We start from the raw sequence: 19,123 nt of genomic DNA, 5'->3' as shown, positions 1-19,123 counted from the left end.
TATCAAGGCCCCTCGCTATAGCACGTGCCCCGCCTCTTTCTCAGCTTCTGTCCCAGCCTTTAGTAACACCAGCACCAGAGGCAACATCATCAGTAAATGAAGCTCATGTCCTAACCATCTGTGAGAGAATAGAAAGACATGCTCAAATTCTAAAATCAATAAAACCGAACGATAAGGAATAAAAGAAGTGAAATTTTATAATAGTTTCGTAGCCTCATGAAGATAAGTACAAGCATCTCTGTACCGATCCGCTAGACTCTACTAAACTTGCTCATGACTCATAGAACTTATGAACCTAGGGCTCTGATACAAAAACGTCGCGACCCAAAATCCCACCTTAAGGATCGTGATTATATATGGCAAAAATTAGAAGGCCCGATTTTTTGACCATTGAGGCACATCGTAAATATCGACCCAAAATCCCACCTTAAGGATCGTGATTATATATCGCTCCCAGAATGCTCGAAGTTCCCAGGGTCCCATATGCTCGAACTCGGGGCAGAGTAAATCAATGGCTATGATGAACGAGTAGGAGATTCCCAAGGCACATGATTAAAGCTGGCCAAATCTATTAGGCTAGTTCAGGCCCGTACCGTGGCATTAAATGGTTGTACCGGTCATATATCTTTGCAATAAATGCACTTGTATTATGTTAGGATTCTCCTAATATATAAAGGGGATCCTTGTCATTTTGTAAATCATCTCGCATCATTACTTACAACATTTAATACAAGAATATTCTCTGCTCTCTAACTTAAATATATTCTCTTGGTTTCATTACTTACATTCATTGCTTATATTTATAGTGTTCTATTTATTGTACTTCATTTATTGCTCATTATTGTCCATAAAAGCCCTCATCAAAGCTCTCAAAACTATTAGTCCTTCATCGGTCGTTCATAGCTTAGCATCGAGCTCGACCTCGAGGTCCCATATAGTCAGGATCGAGGCCCCGATTCTCAATCACTCGGTTTGCCTAAACGCACCATTTTCAAGTTCTTATCTTATTTTCTAGTCTCACACTTAGCACCTACTGCTTAACAACTAGCATAAAAAACGGATCACGTATTTTTAGAACCACAAAATCAAACTTAATTGTTATTACCATTTTCAAGGTAAACAGTGATGGCACCTAGTTCCTAAGACTAGGTAAGCATATCACATAACAACACCAGAAAGATTATAACAACTTAATATTAAATAAAATTCAGAAAAAATGGCCCAAAGCATAGCCAATATGGTAATACAACAATCACAATCCCAAAACCTAGTAATACAGAGTCATAAGCTCTACAAGAAGTATATAATGAGTCTCAAATACAACAATGTTTAAGATACAATAAATAATATGAAGGAAATAATAGAAGGTGACTTTGAGTCCTGTGAACGGAACATCGGGTATACCTTGAAATCTCCACAGTAACTCGGAATCAACTCACTAATGAGTGGCTTTCTCTGAGTTACCTGGATCTGCACAAAAATGTGCAGAAGCAGAGTATGATCATACCATAACCGGTACCTAGTAAGTATCAAGACTAACCTCGGTGAAGCAGTGACGAGGTTCAAGTCGAGACACTCACTAGACAAATAAATTGTGCAGAATATCAATATAAAAACTAACAATGGAAAAGCGTGATTGAATAACAAGCAACAGAGAATAGGCATGTGATAACACAACAAATTAATTAAAATACGTTAAAACATAAAGTGAAATAATCTAAGGAAAACAATGACATGTTCAAATCATCCACCCGTTACAACACTAGAATAACATCAACAGTCACTTTGAAGCACCACATAACATAATCAAAAATCACCCTTATGATGCCGCATGAGCTTCACAATGAAATATTTCCCCTTACATAGCTACAAGCACGTAAGATCCCTTGCCTCTCCACGTGTGCATCACAATGAAGTATTTTCCCTTACTTGCAACATTCGCCTAATCCCACTTATCTCCCAAATGTGCATCAATACACACAACCTTTATGTTACTTCATGCGTATCTCACTCACAACACAACAATCAACCCACACCACACGTGCACATATGCCACAACACCGGCCAGACAACAATACCAAAGCCACAACAATGCATAGCTCAACGCTCAATAACAAGTATACAAAAATTACAACAATAACACAAGGGTAGAGGTGAATCAACAATAAAATATTCTTCATATAACAAAGAACTCTAATTCAAGGCATATTAATAGCGTAAATATCTAATCCATTTAATTGTCACATATACGCGAGTGTACACACTCGTCACCTTATGCACACGTCGTATCACATAGTACAAATAATGCAATTAGACCAAATCCTAATGGGTAATTTCCCTCACGCAAAGTTAGGCAAGATACTTAGCTCAATTAGGCCAATTCAATACTCTAAAAATGCTTTTTCTTTAAAATTTATCTCTGCTTGGCTAAAATCTTGCAAAAACGACTTAATAATATCAAATAATGCAAGAGAAATCAATTTTGATTAATAAAGTTATAATCTTTACACAATTTTCCAAAGGTCAACAAAAGTCAATTCCGGGCCCATCCGGTGAAACATGAGTTTAAGGGTAGATCTGGACTACCCATAACCCTACGAGTCCAAATATGTGTTTGGCTTTCAAATCTGAGTCCAAATCGTCTCTCAAATCTTAAAATTTTTATTTTTCAAAACATAGTAAAAAATCCAGATTTCTCTTCAAATCCCATGATTTAGGTGTTAAAATTCATAAACAATCATGTCATATAATCTAAATTGAGTCAAAATCACTTACCCCATTGTTTTGTATGAAAATCTCCTCCTAAAATTGCCTCCCACCGAGTCTAGGGCTCAAAACTTGTAACGACCTAGCTGGTCATTTTGAGTATTGTAGCCTCGTTCCCCCATTTATTGCTTATTCTATGCTCGTTTGTTGTTATGTGACTTGCCAGGGTGGTTGGTTTATTTGCATGGATGTTTTGCAATGAGATGGGACACTTGGTCCCAAGGTTGGAAGCCTAAGTTGAAAGAGTTGACCAGATGTTGACTTTTGTGTAAATGACTCCGAAATGGAGTTTTGGTGGTTTTGATAGCTCTATATGGTGATTTTGGACTTAGGAGTGTGTCCGGATATTGATTTTGAGGTACTAGGTGATTTTGACTTGAATTGGCAAAAATTGGAAAAGTTAAAGTTTGGAGAGTTGAGAAGTTTAACCGAGAGTTGTATTTGTTTTTACCGGGCTCAAATTTTAGTTCCAAAAGTTGGAATAGGTCTATTGTGTCATTTATTACTTGTGTGCAAAATTTGAGGTCAGTCGGAGTTGGTTTGATAGGTTTTGACATCGATTGTAGAAGTTGGAAATTCATTAGTTTCAATAGGCTTGAATTGGGGCGCAATTTGTGTTTTTAGTGTTGTGTGATATGATTTGAAGCCTCCACTAAGTCTGTATGATGTTTTAGGACGGGTTGGTATGGCTAGATGGGGTTCCAAAGCCTCGGGTGTGATTCAGATGGGATTTTGATGGAATTTTGGACTTGTATAGGTGCCGGTATTCTTGTGCGTTCGCACATGCGGTGGGAGTGGCCACAGATGCAGTACCGCATGTGCGGCGCTTTGGTCGCAAAAGCGGATTGGAGTGAAGGTGGGGAGGCTCGCAGAAGCAGGTGAATATCCGCATAAGCAAAAGCACTTCTGCAATGAGGAGACCGTAGGTGCGGAGTTTGGGATTTTGGCCTGGGCGCGCAGATGCAGACACGAGGTCGTAGTAGCGGTCTCGCAGGTGCAAGTTGTTGGACGCAGAAGTGGTAGGTTGGGGTCTAGTGCTTTTTCGCAGATGCAGATTTGTAACCCAAAAGTGGTACCGCAGAAGCAATTATGTGGACCGCAAAAGCAAAATGCATGGCAAAATTGATAAATGCTAGGGATAGAGTATTTTCTTCATTTTAGACTTTGGGGAGCTCGGATTGAGGCGATTTTTGGATGGGTGTTCACTATATTTCAAGAGGTAAGTGATTTTTGATCACTTTTGTCCATGTATTTCGAATACCCATCAATTATTTGACCTATTTGTCATGAGTATAAGTTAGAATTTGGGAACTATGTATTGGAGAGTAAGATTTGGGAATTTGAGTGTAGATTTGTGGTCGGAATTTGATGATTTTGGTATGGTTGGACTCGTTACTGAATGGATGTTCGCATTTGGTAAATTTTGTCGGGTTCCAAAACGTGCGCCCGAGGTTGAATTTTTTACTTTGGTTAAAGAACTTAGCTTTATCATATGGAATCGACTCCTATAGCTTTTATTGATTGTATTATGTTGTTTGTGGCTAGATTCGAGTCATTCAGAGGCTCGCGAGGCAAGAGCTTGTTGGAGTTGTGATTTGTTCGGTTTGAGGTAAGTAACACTTCTAAACTTGGTACTAGGGGTATGAATCCCTAAACTACGTGTTATGTGGTTGGCGTTGAGGTGACACACATGCTAGGTGATAGGCGTATGGGCGTGCATCATGGTAATTGTGACTCGGTTAATTTTATGCTACAGTGTAGTGATCATATCTTGTTGTTATTCATGTAATCCCCATGTGTTATAGAAATTTAGCTACGATCTATGTTAGAAATCATGTTTAGACTATATGCTTGTACTGTTGGGACCCACCGAGGTCGTTTTTGCTAATGAGTTATTTGCTTAAATTGCAATTATGTACTCAATTACATTCATCATTTGCATATCATATTTAAGTATCTGTTATCATTTATTGTTACATCATGTATCATTATTTGGGCTGATTGGCATGAGATTTGTAAGCCCGATAGACAGGAGAGGTTGATGAGTGAGTTGAGGCCGGGGCCTGATTGTGAGTGATGTTTATAGGATCGGGATGCATTCCCGCAACATGCCATGTTGGCTTATATTAGTGCTTGGGCAGGATCCGCCCCTCCGGTGTCTGACATACCAAAAGTGAGCACAGGTACTATGAGTGCTGAGTCGAGTGCTGAGGGATTGAGAGTGTTGAGTGATTGAGCGTGCTGAATAAGGTTGAATAATCCGAGAGCATGAGTATATGAGTTGATCACGGTGCTGCATTACAGGCGACATGCATATTTGACATGTTGACATAGAGATGTAATATTCCTCATGCTAGCTATACTTGGCGTATTTTATCAATATTGAGCCTCAACTATTAAACTTGAAAGCATGTCTACATTTCTGTATTGTGTACAAGTGATTATGAGATTTCTTCGAGTTATTACTGTCATTTTCCTATCATATCTGTATTGTTATTTTCTGGATTTGGACCGTACCAATCTGTGCTCGTCACTGCTTCCATCCCAAGTTTAGTCATGTTACTTATTGAGTACAATGGGTCGGTTGTACTCATGTTATACTATGCACTTCGTGTGCAGATCTAGGTACATCTGGACCTGGTGGTTGATAGACTTGGAGCAATATCAGCTAGGAGACATTTGAGGTAGCTACTTTGACGCCTGCAGACCTCGACTCTCCTTCTTTTCAATTTTTATTTTGTATTGTTCTATGCTTCAGACAGTTGTATTAGATATTTAGACTGTGTTGGCACTTAGTAGCTCATGCAGTTATTGATACCCGAATTCTGAGAATTATTTATTTGAGTCGCAATTATTCTTATTGGTTATTTATGGGATTTTCACTATTAAACTCAGTATATAATGCTTTTAAATTAAAATACATAGTTATTTTGTGATTATCGGCTTTCCTAGTACTATGATAGGTGCCATCACGACGTGTTGAGTTTTGGGTCGTGACAAGTTGGTAGTAGAGACTAGGTTACATAGGTCTCACGAGTAATGAGCAGGTTTAGTAGAGTCTTGCGGATCGGTTCAGAGACGTCTGTATTTATCTTTGAGAGGCTACCGAACAATTAGGAAAACTTCACTTTCTTGTATTTTTGTCATGTGGATTTGTTGATTCCAACAACTAAACTTCTATTATTTTATTCTCTCATAGATGGTGAGGACACGTGCTACCGAATCGGGCAGACGGTCACCAGTACCACTAGCTAGGATTGCGGGAGGTCGGGACCGCTGTAGAGGCCGAGATGCAGCTCGTACAGCAGCTAGAGCAACATTTGTGGAACCACCAATTGCTCCAGCTTAGGAGCAGATACCAGATGTGCTCGAGCTGGTGGGACCACCTCAGGCACCAGTTGTACCCATTGTGATTCCAGGCCTTCAGAAGGCTTTGGCCCAGATATTGATTGTATGCACTAGCCTTGCTCAGGCCATTTCAGTTCAGGCCGCACCAGCCACTTCTTAGGCCGGGGGAGGTGCTCAGAATCCTGCCGCCCGTACTCCATAGCAGGTGGTTCTGGGACTTCAGACACCGGGTACTACCATCTTAGCTGGTTGCGGTTGCTCAAGCCTATGTCGGTGCACCTATGAATGACGAGGAGCAGAAGAGTCCATAGCATGAGGAGCAGAAGAGGCCAGAGCAGGTGGGCTTAATACACGTGTTGCAAGTAGGGGAATTACTTGAAGCCATGCGGTGTTATAAGGTGGGCTTAAACGCGGGTAGCTATTTCAGAAAAAATGATTTTAAAACTAAACGTAAGCCTCCCACGGTGATATAAAGAAAGATTATGATTGAGATTTAGAAATGCGAATACGAAGTTGTACCTCGATTGTGATTCATATTGAAAAGAGTTATTGGTTGAACGTCTCTTGTTGCTTTTATTTTTCCTTGTCTTACTAATGTTTGTCGGTATTTTATTATTTGTGGTGCTCATTATGTGTTTCCTTCTTGTTTCCCTTTTCCTTAAAATCATGTCATTTGCTTATGTTTTTAAATTACTTTTTATCACTCATTTCTCCGTTTTCTATCACTTCCCGTTATTATATTATTGTTCTGTTTATCTTCTCCTAGTATGTGTCTTGACCTGGCCTCGAAACTACTCTACCGATGTTAGGCTTGACTGGGTACCAATGTAGTGTACTCATATTATGCTTCCACACATTTTTATGCAGATCCAGGTACATCTGCTCGTGTTGGATGCTAGTGAGTGATTTGCTACTTCTGGAGACTTCAAGATATACCTACCCGATGTCCGCATTCCTAGGAGTCACCTTCTGCTATCCCTTATTATTGTTTATCCTTTATTCATACAAGGATGTATATTGATATTTTAGTACTTCTTGTAGAGCTTATGACTCAGTCTCACCGGGTTTTGGGAGCATTGTAGGTGTGATTCAATTTTGAGATATTTATGAGACTTATTTGTTTATATCATGTTTCTAGTCATTATTTCTATCATATTCTCTTGTTTATTAGGCTTACCTGGTCTTAGAGACTAAGTCCCATCATGACATTCTAAGAAGGGAAACTGGGTTCGTGACAATTACCTTTCTTGCCATTTCCAAGGCCTACATTACCCTCTTGGTAGGCTTTTTGTGAGAGGAAATTATGTTTATTTCCAGTCATATGGCGGGAGCTAGCACTATCCACATACCAATAGTTCTTGCTTCCTCTCACCTTAGTCTGCCAAAACATTCAGGAGTTAGCTTTAGGAACCCAGACAAACTTGTGTCCATTTCTTTGAAAAAAAAAAAGAATGAATCACATTCTTTTTAGTCCATCCTGATAATCTTTCACTTTTCTGGGAGGAACCAGGTCTAATAACTTTTCTTTTCTCAATATAACATTCTTAAGATTTGCTTTGATTCAATTTGTACATGTTTCTTTGAAGTGTCCATTATTATCACAGTGTGTGCATAGGCTATTGTCAAGGATATCAACATACTTGCATTGTTGATTATATGGGGTTTTAGCCTTAGTATGTCCTAGACCCTTTTTGTTGCTACTATTATTTTCATGAAACTTAAACATTATCTATGAAGACCTCGTCCATTTGTAATTTCTTGCTAATACATACTTAGACTTATCCAAATTCTCTTGAAGCACCCTAGCATTTTCAGATTCAACTAGGAGATTGGTTTTAACTCTCTTTAGTTCACTTTTTAGTTTCTCCTAAATATTTGTGGTTATGTCCTTACTCTTGGTGGGAGCATCAAATAATTTTTTTATTCTTAATTTCTAAGGATGCTTTCTCATCTTCAAGTATAAGAACCTAGTTCTTCAGATCAGCAATGAAAATTTCAAGGTCTCCATACTTACTTCTAGGACTTTATTATCACCTATGAGATGCATAATCATTCATTAGTGATTCCTTTTCAGCATAATTGTTTTTTGATATGCATCAATCAGGACACCAGACAAGGAAATCAATTTCTATTTAGAGTAAGTATGAATTTGATCTTTGATATCATGAAAGTTTACCACATGTTGTTCTTCATCATCAACATCAGAGTCGGAGTTTTCCATCAATTCCAAGAGATCTTTAAGTTTTGAAAAACTAACTTCTTTGGCCGTTAGTGACTGATTATCTTCATCACTTTCTTCATCATCATCAAACTTATCAGTTGAGGATGATTGCATAGAAGTCATAGACCTTTTTAAAATTTTGTCCATGATCTTGTTTGTCATCCTGCATCCAGGATCCAGTCTCTTTTTTGTTGTTTTGCCTTAGTAGGATTGTTCCTCTTCTACTCAGTTTCTCATAGTGGATAGTCCTTGATGAAGTAATATTTTTTTTTCACACTTGTAGTGTCTATTAATATTATTTTTCTCTGTAACCTTAGGTTTGAATGAACTACCTTTATTCAGAAATCTGCTCTTTCTGATTGCTCGATGGAAATGCCTAGTAAGCAGTGTCATGTCATCTTCTTCAATGTACTACTTCTAAGTGGTCTTGAGACCAAGTTCTTAGGCGTGCGAGGTTTATAAAACTATCGATTTAGACAATATTGATTTTGCTTTAACTCATATATCTCCAAGTTTTCAATTAGATCATCAAGAGTCACTGATTTCATTTCAGATTTCTTTCTTCATAATTGCATTAACCTTGCTATCCCATGAGGGTGGTAGTATAATTGGTAATTTTTCTCACAATTTTGTTTCATGGGTTAATTTCTCAAAGAGATATCACCTCATTGATGATTGACATAAGCCTTGTATGCATCTCAAGAAATATTTACCCCTCTTTCATCTTAAATAGTTCATATTGCCTAGTCAATATGCCGATATTTGACTGTTTAACTTAAGACGTACCCTCATATGCACACTTGTCACTACTAATTTTCTACCATAAATCGTGATGGTACCTAACAATGCCATTAGGCAAGCCAATGGTGAACCTCCAACATAATTTATTCATTCTTAACTTTTAAAATTGAGAATTTCATTCAGTAAATGGAATGGAAGTTAGAAACCATGAAAATATATGTTCTTCCTTACTAAGTCACAGAGTAAGAACAAAACATAAAACGAAATAATAATAATAACATTAGGTACAACCGTGAACATCCACTATAAACCCCCAAAACCCGATGCCACAAGTGCATGAGCAATCTAGTAGAATATACAAAACCACTTTAGATACAATCGAAAATAAAATAGAAAGAAATAATAAACATAACAAGAAGGAGACTTCGGGTGCTGCAGATTGAAGAATGGAGAGCAGATCACCACTAAGTCACCAAATAGTGCATCTATGCGCCCGAATTATCACGATCCAAACCGATGGGCCGCGACGGGTGCTCGAATCCTACGTGTCGAACATCCTTAAGCATGCGTTTAAGATGTAAACATTAATAACATCTGCTGAATTACGAGAATAATATACATAAATGAAACCTGCCCAAAAAGGCATACGTACATATATGTACAACATACGTAGGGTGAGCCGACAAGGCTACTATAGACAACTATGTACCTCAAAACTGGAAGTCGGCAAGGCCACATACTATCCAACTAGACATATTGTCTACAAACCTCTAAACAAAATATAATTGTACCAAGACGGGATTGAGCCATGTCATACCCATATATATATATATATATATATATATATATATACATACACAAACATATCGTACCAAAATTAAAAGCAGCTCCGGATCTAGTGGAGCACGCCAACACGCGCTGAACAAGGATCCTAAGAAGGAGGACGGTCAGCTTGCCTACCTGCACCTGCGGTCATGAAATGCAAGCCCCGTGAAATAGGGTGTCAGTACAAAAAATGTACTGAGCATGTAAGACATGAAAATTTGTACGAAAAAGGCATAGATGAAACATGGAATAAAGAAATCCATCTATAAATCTGAATAACTTTGTAAGTTCTAAAGCATTTATAATATTATACATGCGTATATAAATATCGTGTCATGCATGGGTATAGGTGTACATAACATCATCAAGCCAGTGAGGGCATCCCATCATATTATCTCGGCCGTTGTGGGCAACATCATCAACATATACCAATTGATCAGGTGGTGGCGCATATAATATGCTGTAACCTTTTTCCCATATCCTATATACATACATATACACACATACATACATACATACATATACATACATATATATATATATATATATACATATACATACATATACATATATATATATGTATATACATATATATACATGTATATACATATATATACATGTATATGTACATGTATATACATGTATATATATATGTACATGTATATATATACATGTATATATATGTATATACATGTACATATACATGTATATATATATATATATATATATATATATATATATATAAAATACGCGTATATAACGCCATATGGTCATGGGTCAATGTACATGTATAAATGAATGAAATGCATGAAAAATATGTAATAATCTCAATATTCCTTCCGGATAAACTTTTTCAATTGCGTATTATTCTGAGACCCATGAACAGAAGATATAATAATATATCACAAGGGGAATCAAGAACACAGAGACCCCTAGTATTTCTATGAATATAATCGTTTATGAAAACTGTACATTTGCTCGTTTCTTCTGTATAACTTGGACCATGCCATAAAGAAAGAAGGGATGACCTTAACATACCTGGAGTAGGGAAAAATCCATATAATATTCTTGAAGATTGCACCGTACTATTTTGTAACCACAAAATTTTGATGGAATTACGCTTCTATTCCTTGAAGTATTTTGAACGAAATTAAGCTTCTATTTCTTTGAAGTATTTTGAATGAATTAGGCTTTTGTTCTTTGAAGTATCTTGAACTAGGAAGAATGGAATATGTCTCTTGCTTTAGAATTTTTAATGTTTTTGGTTCTTCTTTTGTCCAAATGGAATGGACAAGATTTGATTTTAAATCTTACTTGAAATTCTAATTTTCCCTAGATCGACACCTAGACATGGAATGACTCAAGAGTCATTCCTTAATTTGTGGCCTTCTGCCACGTTATCTTTCTTGCGGGAGGGAGTTTAATCTTATCTCATTTTTTTAATAATTAGTTAGGTAATGTCCCGTTATTTGATAATTAACCAATTTCCTGCATAACTAAAAATTATCTCAAATTACTTAAAATTCTACTTATTTTTAATATACTTTATACATCATATTATCACAGCCATATGGTACCTTGTATGGTACTAGTTCATAAATATCGAGTAGTATCGCTCGACCCGTATTTTATCCCAAATTGACCACTTTCAGCGAAACTCATTTTCTTTATTTCGTGTACCTTTTATCCTTCATGACACTTATTTATCGCTTGTTATAAATAGCATAAATACGTTAACCTCGAGATAATCTCATCGCCGAGTCTATGTCAATTAACTGAAGACGAAACTTTTAACGTACGAAAACGCGAGATGTAACATCCTTCCCCCCTTAGAAACATTCGTCCTCGAATGTTCGACTCCCCGGGATCTATATAACTTTGGGAGGGTCGCCTTTGTAACAACACTACTACCAACTCTCCCTATAGAAGCTTAATAATCCAATGCCACACAGGACCACAATCATCAATAACGACAATGGCCTCACACGACCAATGACAATAACCAACACAAGAATTTATACACGTACCTTATGGTTATGATGTCTCAGTCGGATCCTTCTCTAGAGGAGGGAATAAGTAGGGATATTTAGACTTCATGTCTTCCTCGGCCTCCTAAGTCATTTCTTCCACATTGTTGTTTCTCCAAAGTATTTTCATGGAGGCTACCTCCTTATTCCATAGCTTGCGATAGCTTGCGGATTTCACTACAAGAAAAAGCCTTATTAGAGACCAATATTTAATGACGGGGTTAGAATGTGGTCCCTAAAAGTACCCTAGTAGGGATGAGAATATATGTTGGTCCTTAATTCTCTAATTTTTCATTAAATCAACGAAGAGAATTAAGTCTAGTTCATAAAAGGGTTGATATCTGGTCACAAAAGAGTAACGTTTTGGCGCAAAAAAGAGGCGCCATGCCAAATTAGAATAAAATATAAGAAAATTAACTTAACATCTTTATCTTTTTCAAGGAAATAAAGAAAGCTTAGCTGGCTCCCACTCACATTTCATCTCCCTCAAATCCCTAAATCACTTCCATAAACCTAAGTCTGCAGATTTCCCTCAAAGGCTATGAACGATAGCATGTATACTAAAATCAGAGCTATATTTTTCTACTCTTTCACTCTTTCATCTCTGTCACAGTAGGTTTGCAATCCGTTTGTGCAGGTTTGGGGAGAAAATCAAACTAGGAATGAGCGACTATCTTACCCAAAGTAAGCACACTTTATTTCTCTATATATATCCTATGAGACAATCTTTACTTATTACTCCTCATCTGGGTTTTTGTTATATCTAGCTTTTCTAATGTATTTTTGTCTTTGCGCTTCTATTTTGTGGTTGCTCAGCAAGATTTTGTACAATCAGTTTCTTTTCAAGATTGTGTTTTCTTGCGTGTCCTCTTTTTGAAATGTTTGTAAAAGCCTTTTCTTTGTTTCATTTTCTTTTAATTTGTTCTTCATCTTCTATACTTTGTTCAACATTTTTTTTGCAGTTAGTGCTTAGAGGAACTCCCCCTTTTTATATGTAGTTTGGATTAAAGATATGTTGTCAATTGTTTATCTTCCGTAAAAATAGATCTTCATTTTGTTTAGATTGTTTATTAGTGAATTCCTATGTTTTAATCCTTTTTGTAGCAGGAATATAGTGTTGAATTTTAGACAACCTTTTATCTTTTGAAAACATAATGTAATATTTAGTTGTTTTTTTTTCATCTTCTTTAATTTTTAGTGAGTCTAGTATATATTGGCTTAGCTTTAGAAAGTCTTGTTTGTGGCTTGCTAATGAATTTAGCATCTGGAGTATTTATGGCTCATTTGTAACTCAACAAAATGATACCTAACAACTCTATTTTCAATCAGCCGCATTTTAGTTCTATCGTTGTAGTCGAAAGTAAAAAATTTCAGAATCGAGTGTTTGACTTTAGTGTATTCATTTTTAGGTAGTTTTATTATCTGTCCTTTTCTTATATTAGTACTAAGACCGTCACAATGTTGTGTTAGAGTCAAGTTTTCACTTAATTCAATTCACAAGCATGAAATAATATAACTATAAACAAAAAATATATAGAATGAGTAACTAGTACACTGGGTGATAAGTGTTGAATACAGAAATTATTTGTTCCTTTTGTTTTGACAATTAATTTACAGCTTTTCTCATTCTTGTGGTATATTATTACTTTTAGATTCTTAAATTTAATCATTGGTTAATAATTTATTAATTCTAGCTCATTGCTATGAAGGTTATGTACTTCTAAAGACCAGAGAAATTGTTGATGAGTAACAATTAGTAAACTAGTTGATAAGTGTTGAACTGAGAAATTGTGTGTTCTCCGTTTTCACAATCAATTTGCAGCTTACATTCTCGTGGAGTATTATTCGTTTAGTCTAAAAGGTTATGTGCATTTTAGAGTACTTTCATTATCCTATATCTTTTTTCTAATTTGATTCTTATGTAACCTCCAGTTTAATGTGAAACAGTCAAATACAGTAAATGGAGTCAGATCCACTATGGATGCTACCAAATATGGCTTTCTTTCACCAGGTGCCAAAGTAGTGCTATCATTCCTTAAGTGTTAAATTATCTATGTTTCCGAATTTTCTGTTACAAAGTTGATATCGACTGCAAATTAAACAGTGTAAGGCTTAGAAGTCAAGCTACTCTTTGGCATTTAAAAAGTCTAGACTTTAATTAGTTAAAAGAAATAAAAGGTAATGCTACTATGTGCTAACAATACAGAGAGACATACCAGATATGGCTGGTGACAACTGTGATATTTCTGGATGATATTTAATTTTTTCAATAACTTAGTAATTTTAAGTGCACATAGCTTAATGTCCCCAGTCATATATTTAATTATTTATTTATGCTTATCAGGTAACTGAAACTTTGGTGATAATTATTTCCAAAAGTAGTACATACTGAACTATGTTATGGCAAAATATAGCAAACCCCAGGTTAAGCTAGGTTATGTGTTATTTTAGTTCTGTAATATAACTTTCTTTGATGTACTCCTTAATCTTATTTGAACTGCCCATTGAAGGTTACCATCCTTAATGGAATCGTCATGGGAGGCGGGGCTGGTGTTTCTGTACGTGGTAGATTTCGAGTTGCAACAGAAAAGTCAGGTATTGCCTGTACTTGAAGTAGATTTTATCTTGTTGTCTTCTTTCCCTTTTATATTTGATCTTTGCCACATTCTTTGGCATTTGCTTGAAATTTGTCTCTTTATTTCCTTTCTTATGGAGTGCAGCAATATATGATTGTTCCAGTGGAACAACACTAGCCAAATAAGAGCAAAACCTTACAAATTGTATATTTTCATGAGCTTTAGTTGGTACCTCGGATTTGCATTGAAGATTACACATAACCCTTTTTCTAACTTGATGTTTGTTGATGTGATACCAGAAATTTCAAGTCCAACATATTCTTATGTTTTTTTTGCCTGTAGGTTTTTTCCATGCCCGAAATAGCTTTGGGATTCTTTCCTGATATAGGTGCCTCTTACTGTTTATCAAGACTTCCAGGATTTTTTGGTAATTTCACTTGCCACATTGTTTATATTTCTGAAGGAATTTACTGTTGTTGATGTAATTCATTCAAGTGTCAGTGTGAAGTTATTTGCTACTTGTCGTTGGAAATTAAAAGTCACTACCTGGCTGCTCACTAGTTTAGGCTATCTTAAGAGCAATGGTCAGCTCAGCTACTTTGCATTAAATGCTACTTCTAATTCCCCGATATCCTTGAAATCAAAAGTAAGAAAGAGTCAGAAACAGTAAATTGATCCTTAGTTCCTGCAGAAGGGGTTCAAAAGCTTGTGATACACACCTTTTGGTGCATCTTCTCTTATAGTTTCCGAATTCTCTGGACATTCTTTTTATCTGTTTTCCACCATTATTCATTCATTGATCATATGTTTCCTCATTTTAAAAGTAAGTTTGCACTCATTATATAATCATACTTAGGTCAATACTCTTCACATGGAAGTCTTCAAAATATATTTTTCCTACAAATATTTGGACAGTTAGCTGGATGTCAGCCTTAGGTTTCACGTGATGGCTGAATTTGTCAAGTTTAAATTATTACAAATATCAGCCCTTGTTTTCATATGAATTTCTTAGATCATTACAAATGTTAGCCTTTGAAGACATGTAAAAATCGTGACATGTTTGAATGAATGATATCGATTTTATCTAGAGATATGATCCTTTTTTTCCCTGATTTCTTTATTCTGATTATGTTGCTATTATTGGGGAGGGCTAATTCCTATGTTACCACGATGCACATAGAATTTGTAGGTACAAATGTTAAGTCTCGTTCTTTCTCAACAACAAAAAAACCAAATGTTAAGTCTCGTTTCCCCTTGGCTTATTTCTAATTTCTTGTACTCTTTGACAGGGGAATATGCTGGTCATACTGGTTCTAGGTTGGATTGTGCTGAAATGCTTGCTTGTGGTCTAGCAACCCACTTTGTATCATCGGCGGTATATTACCTTAATTCTCAGCATGTTCTGTCCATTTTCGATTGCTTCTATTGGAAATCAATGGCTGTTACTAATATGCGTATGTAGCTAAGTTATATTTGCAGAATCTTAAAAAATCCCATTAAAGTAAAGATTGGTTACTTTACATTCTGCAACCAAAAGAATAGAAAAAAAATCAATTTTTTCAAGTTTAATACCTTATTTTAAAGTAAATGATGACAATGATCTATGTATTTACGCATTAAACCTGCTCAAGGGCAAAGCTTATACTACTTTAGCATGAAATATAGTTGTGCTTCTGTCAAGATTTGTGATTTTCACCTTTAGCCAAGAAGTTATTTCATAATTGTATTTAACATTTAAACCCGGGATAACAGATAAAATTATCCTTGAACATATTTTCCAAAGGTCTAAATCAATTTTTTGTGTTCATGCAATCCCTTTTACGTTGCCATTTAACTTTTGTAGGGTAGATGACCACACTTAATGAATTTTGGTAAGTAGGTTGATCATTGTTAGGGATACAATATTATTTAACCAATCATCTTGTTGATCTTTATTGGTTTTTCTGAAGATATTTTAATACTTGTTACAGGTTTTGGAGATTGACGTTTGCAAGTAAAAAAGCTTATTTGGAGGAAATATAAGTTGCTCATTTTGCTGGGAATTTGGACTTTGTATAATGTCTAGGGATGTTAGCTAGGTTTTTTTTTTGCAGGAATTGTGTAACAATATTGTGATTGCTTAGTTACATTATACATGTAAATGGCGCCATTAATTGGAATGTTAATCAATTTTTGTAAAACAAAATTTATCTCTGTATTATCTTGTTGTTATCAGTTTTTTTTTTTTAATTCTTGTTATAGATTGAATTTAACAAGCACAAGAATGAAATAATAAAAAATTAATGTGGTTCCTAAAATTATTTTAGGGACCGGAATAACTAGTAGCTAAAATATTTAACAACCAAATTAATGTGTCCAATATATTGTATTTTGAGACTAGAAATATGGTGCCTAAAAGTATTTTAGGGACCAGGATTCAAACTGGTCTCAAATGAGATTTTAGGACAAGACCCCAATCTCGTTGCTATTGACTTTTAGCGGCGGAGGCTATAGCGACGGGTGGCGACCAGATATTTCTGGTCGCTATTGACTTTGAGTGACCGAAAATTGACTATTAAGGACCATTTTTCCCTTCGTTAAAGGGCGTTTTTCTTGTAGTTTTTTTTTGGTATAGGACAACAATCAGAATTTCCTCGTATGACAAGTCCTCTGTAATCTGTACATCATCAGTGGCCACCACTCAGGTAGGATCACCAATGCACTTCCGTAACATAGATATGTGGAAAATCGGATGGACAGACTCCAATTCTGAGGGTCATTCTAATTCATAAGCTACTTGGCCCACTCTTCGAATGATCCTATAAGGCCCAATATACCGTGCGCTAAGTTTGCCTTTCTTGCCAAATCTCGTCACATCCTTCATAGGTGACACCTTTAAGAATACCCAGTCATCAACCCTAAACTCTAAATCTCGTCGCCGCACGTCAGAATATGACCTCTGACGACTCTAAGCTGTCAATAGTCAATCCCGGATCAACTTTACTTTTTCTATGGCTTGCTAAACCAGGTCTGGCCCATGTAACCCAGATTCTCCAACATCAAACTACCCTATAGGAGATCTGCACCTGCGCCCATACAAAGCCTCGTACAGAGCCATCTGGATACTGGAGTGGTAACTGTTATTATATGCGAACTCAATAAGCGGCAGATGATCATTCCAGCTACCTTTGAAGTCTATCACACAAGCTCGTAACATATCCTTAAGTCTCTGAATAGTACGCTCAGCTTGTCCGTCTGTCTGGGGATGAAATGTTGTACTAAGACTTACTTGAGTCCTTTTTGGAAGGACCTCCAGAAGTTAGCTATAAATTGAGCTCCTCTATCCGAGATAATAGATACAGGGACACCATGTAGTCGTACTATCTCCTTAATATAAAGCCTTACATAATCCTCCGAGGAATATGTAGTCCTAACAGGGAGAAAATGGGCTGACTTTGTAAGCCTATCAACAATCACCCATATTGAATCGAACTTACGCTGGGTACGAGGTAAGCCTATGATGAAATCCATATTGATTATTTCCCATTTCCAAATCAGAATCTCCATAGCCTGCAATAATCCACTGGATTTTCGATGCTCAATCTTAACCTGCTGACAGTTAGGACACTGAGCAACAAACTCTGCTATATCCTTTTTCATTCCATCCCACCAATATACTTCCCTAATATCATGATACATCTTTGTCGCTCCGGGATTGATAGAATAATGAGAATAGTGAGTTTCTCCCATAACCTGCCGACGCAGCCCTGCAACATTAGGGACACATAATCGTCCTCGATATCTAAGGACCCCATATTCTGTAACCTCAAACGGTGTCTTCTCCTTCTGATGGGTGGTATTCCTATAATGAACTAACACAGGATCCTCGTACTGCCGTTCCTTCACTTCAGTTACTAAAGAGGATGTTGTCGTATCCTGAATAGTAATTCCAATATCACCTAAGTCCAGTAACCGAACTCCAGACTAGCTAGCTGATGAATATCATGGGCTATTCCCCTCTTTTCCGGCTATAAATATGACATGCTACCCATCGATCTATGGCTGAGGGCGTCGGCTACCAAGTTCGCCTTCCCCGGATGGTATAAAATATCAACATCATAGTCTTTAAATAGCTCCAACCATCTTCTTTGACGTAAATTCAACTCCTTTTGCCTGAAGATATACTAGGGGCTCTTATGATCCGTATAGATATCAACATGAATGCCATACAAGTAATGCCTCCACATCTTTAGTACATGAATCATTGCAGCTAAATCTAAATCATGGTTTGAGTAATTCTTCTCGTGCTTTCTCAGTTGTCTAGAAGCATAAGCTACAACCTTACCATGCTGCATCAGTACACAATTCAACCCAATGCCCAAGGAGCCACAATAGATAACATAACCCTCGGTCCCTTCTGGGAGTGTTAGAACCAGTGCTGAAGTTAATATATTCTTTAATGCCTGGAAACTCCGTTTGCAAGCGTCAGTCTATTGAAACTTTGCTCCCTTCTGAGTCAACTTTGTCAAAGGTGCTGAAAGGGAAGAAAATCCCTCTACAAATCTCTTGTAATAGCCTACCAAATCGAGAAAGCTACAAACCTCTGTCGGTGTTGTGGGTCTAGGCCAAGTCTTTACTGC

The 19,123-nt window shown here is 36.6% G+C and overlaps 1 protein-coding gene across 5 annotated transcripts; it reads left to right on the top strand.

Moving 5' to 3' along the window:
* Window positions 1–12,290: 12,290 nt before the first annotated feature.
* LOC104225553 (3-hydroxyisobutyryl-CoA hydrolase 1-like) lies at window positions 12,291–16,715 on the top strand. Of its 5 annotated transcripts, none has more exons than XM_009777376.2 (6): window positions 12,291–12,612; window positions 13,876–13,939; window positions 14,439–14,523; window positions 14,847–14,931; window positions 15,794–15,879; window positions 16,475–16,715. In XM_009777376.2, exons 1-6 carry the CDS (start codon window positions 12,591–12,593, stop codon window positions 16,499–16,501), a joined length of 369 nt encoding a protein of 122 aa, XP_009775678.1. In that variant the 5' UTR covers window positions 12,291–12,590; the 3' UTR covers window positions 16,502–16,715. The 5 variants fall into 5 exon arrangements, with proteins under 5 accessions (XP_009775678.1, XP_070012800.1, XP_009775679.1 ...); XM_070156699.1 differs by having other exon boundaries at window positions 12,371–12,612; window positions 13,876–13,947; XM_009777377.2 differs by having other exon boundaries at window positions 12,371–12,612; window positions 13,861–13,947.
* The last annotated feature ends 2,408 nt before the right edge of the window (window positions 16,716–19,123 follow it).

The sequence above is a fragment of the Nicotiana sylvestris genome, chromosome 9 (genome assembly GCF_000393655.2).
Source record: "Nicotiana sylvestris chromosome 9, ASM39365v2, whole genome shotgun sequence".
Classification (NCBI taxonomy): Eukaryota; Viridiplantae; Streptophyta; class Magnoliopsida; order Solanales; family Solanaceae; genus Nicotiana; species Nicotiana sylvestris.
Note: the sequence above shows the minus strand (reverse complement) of the source record. Positions and strands in the feature narration are given on the sequence as shown.

Bases quoted from the DNA above. Each gene is read 5' to 3' on its own strand.
- LOC104225553 (XM_009777376.2), top strand. From the start codon at position 12,591: ATGAGCGACTATCTTACCCAAA. The intron at 14,524-14,846 runs GTATTGCCTGTA...TTTTGCCTGTAG, and splicing joins AGTTGCAACAGAAAAGTCAG to GTTTTTTCCATGCCCGAAAT. The intron at 14,932-15,793 runs GTAATTTCACTT...ACTCTTTGACAG, and splicing joins AAGACTTCCAGGATTTTTTG to GGGAATATGCTGGTCATACT.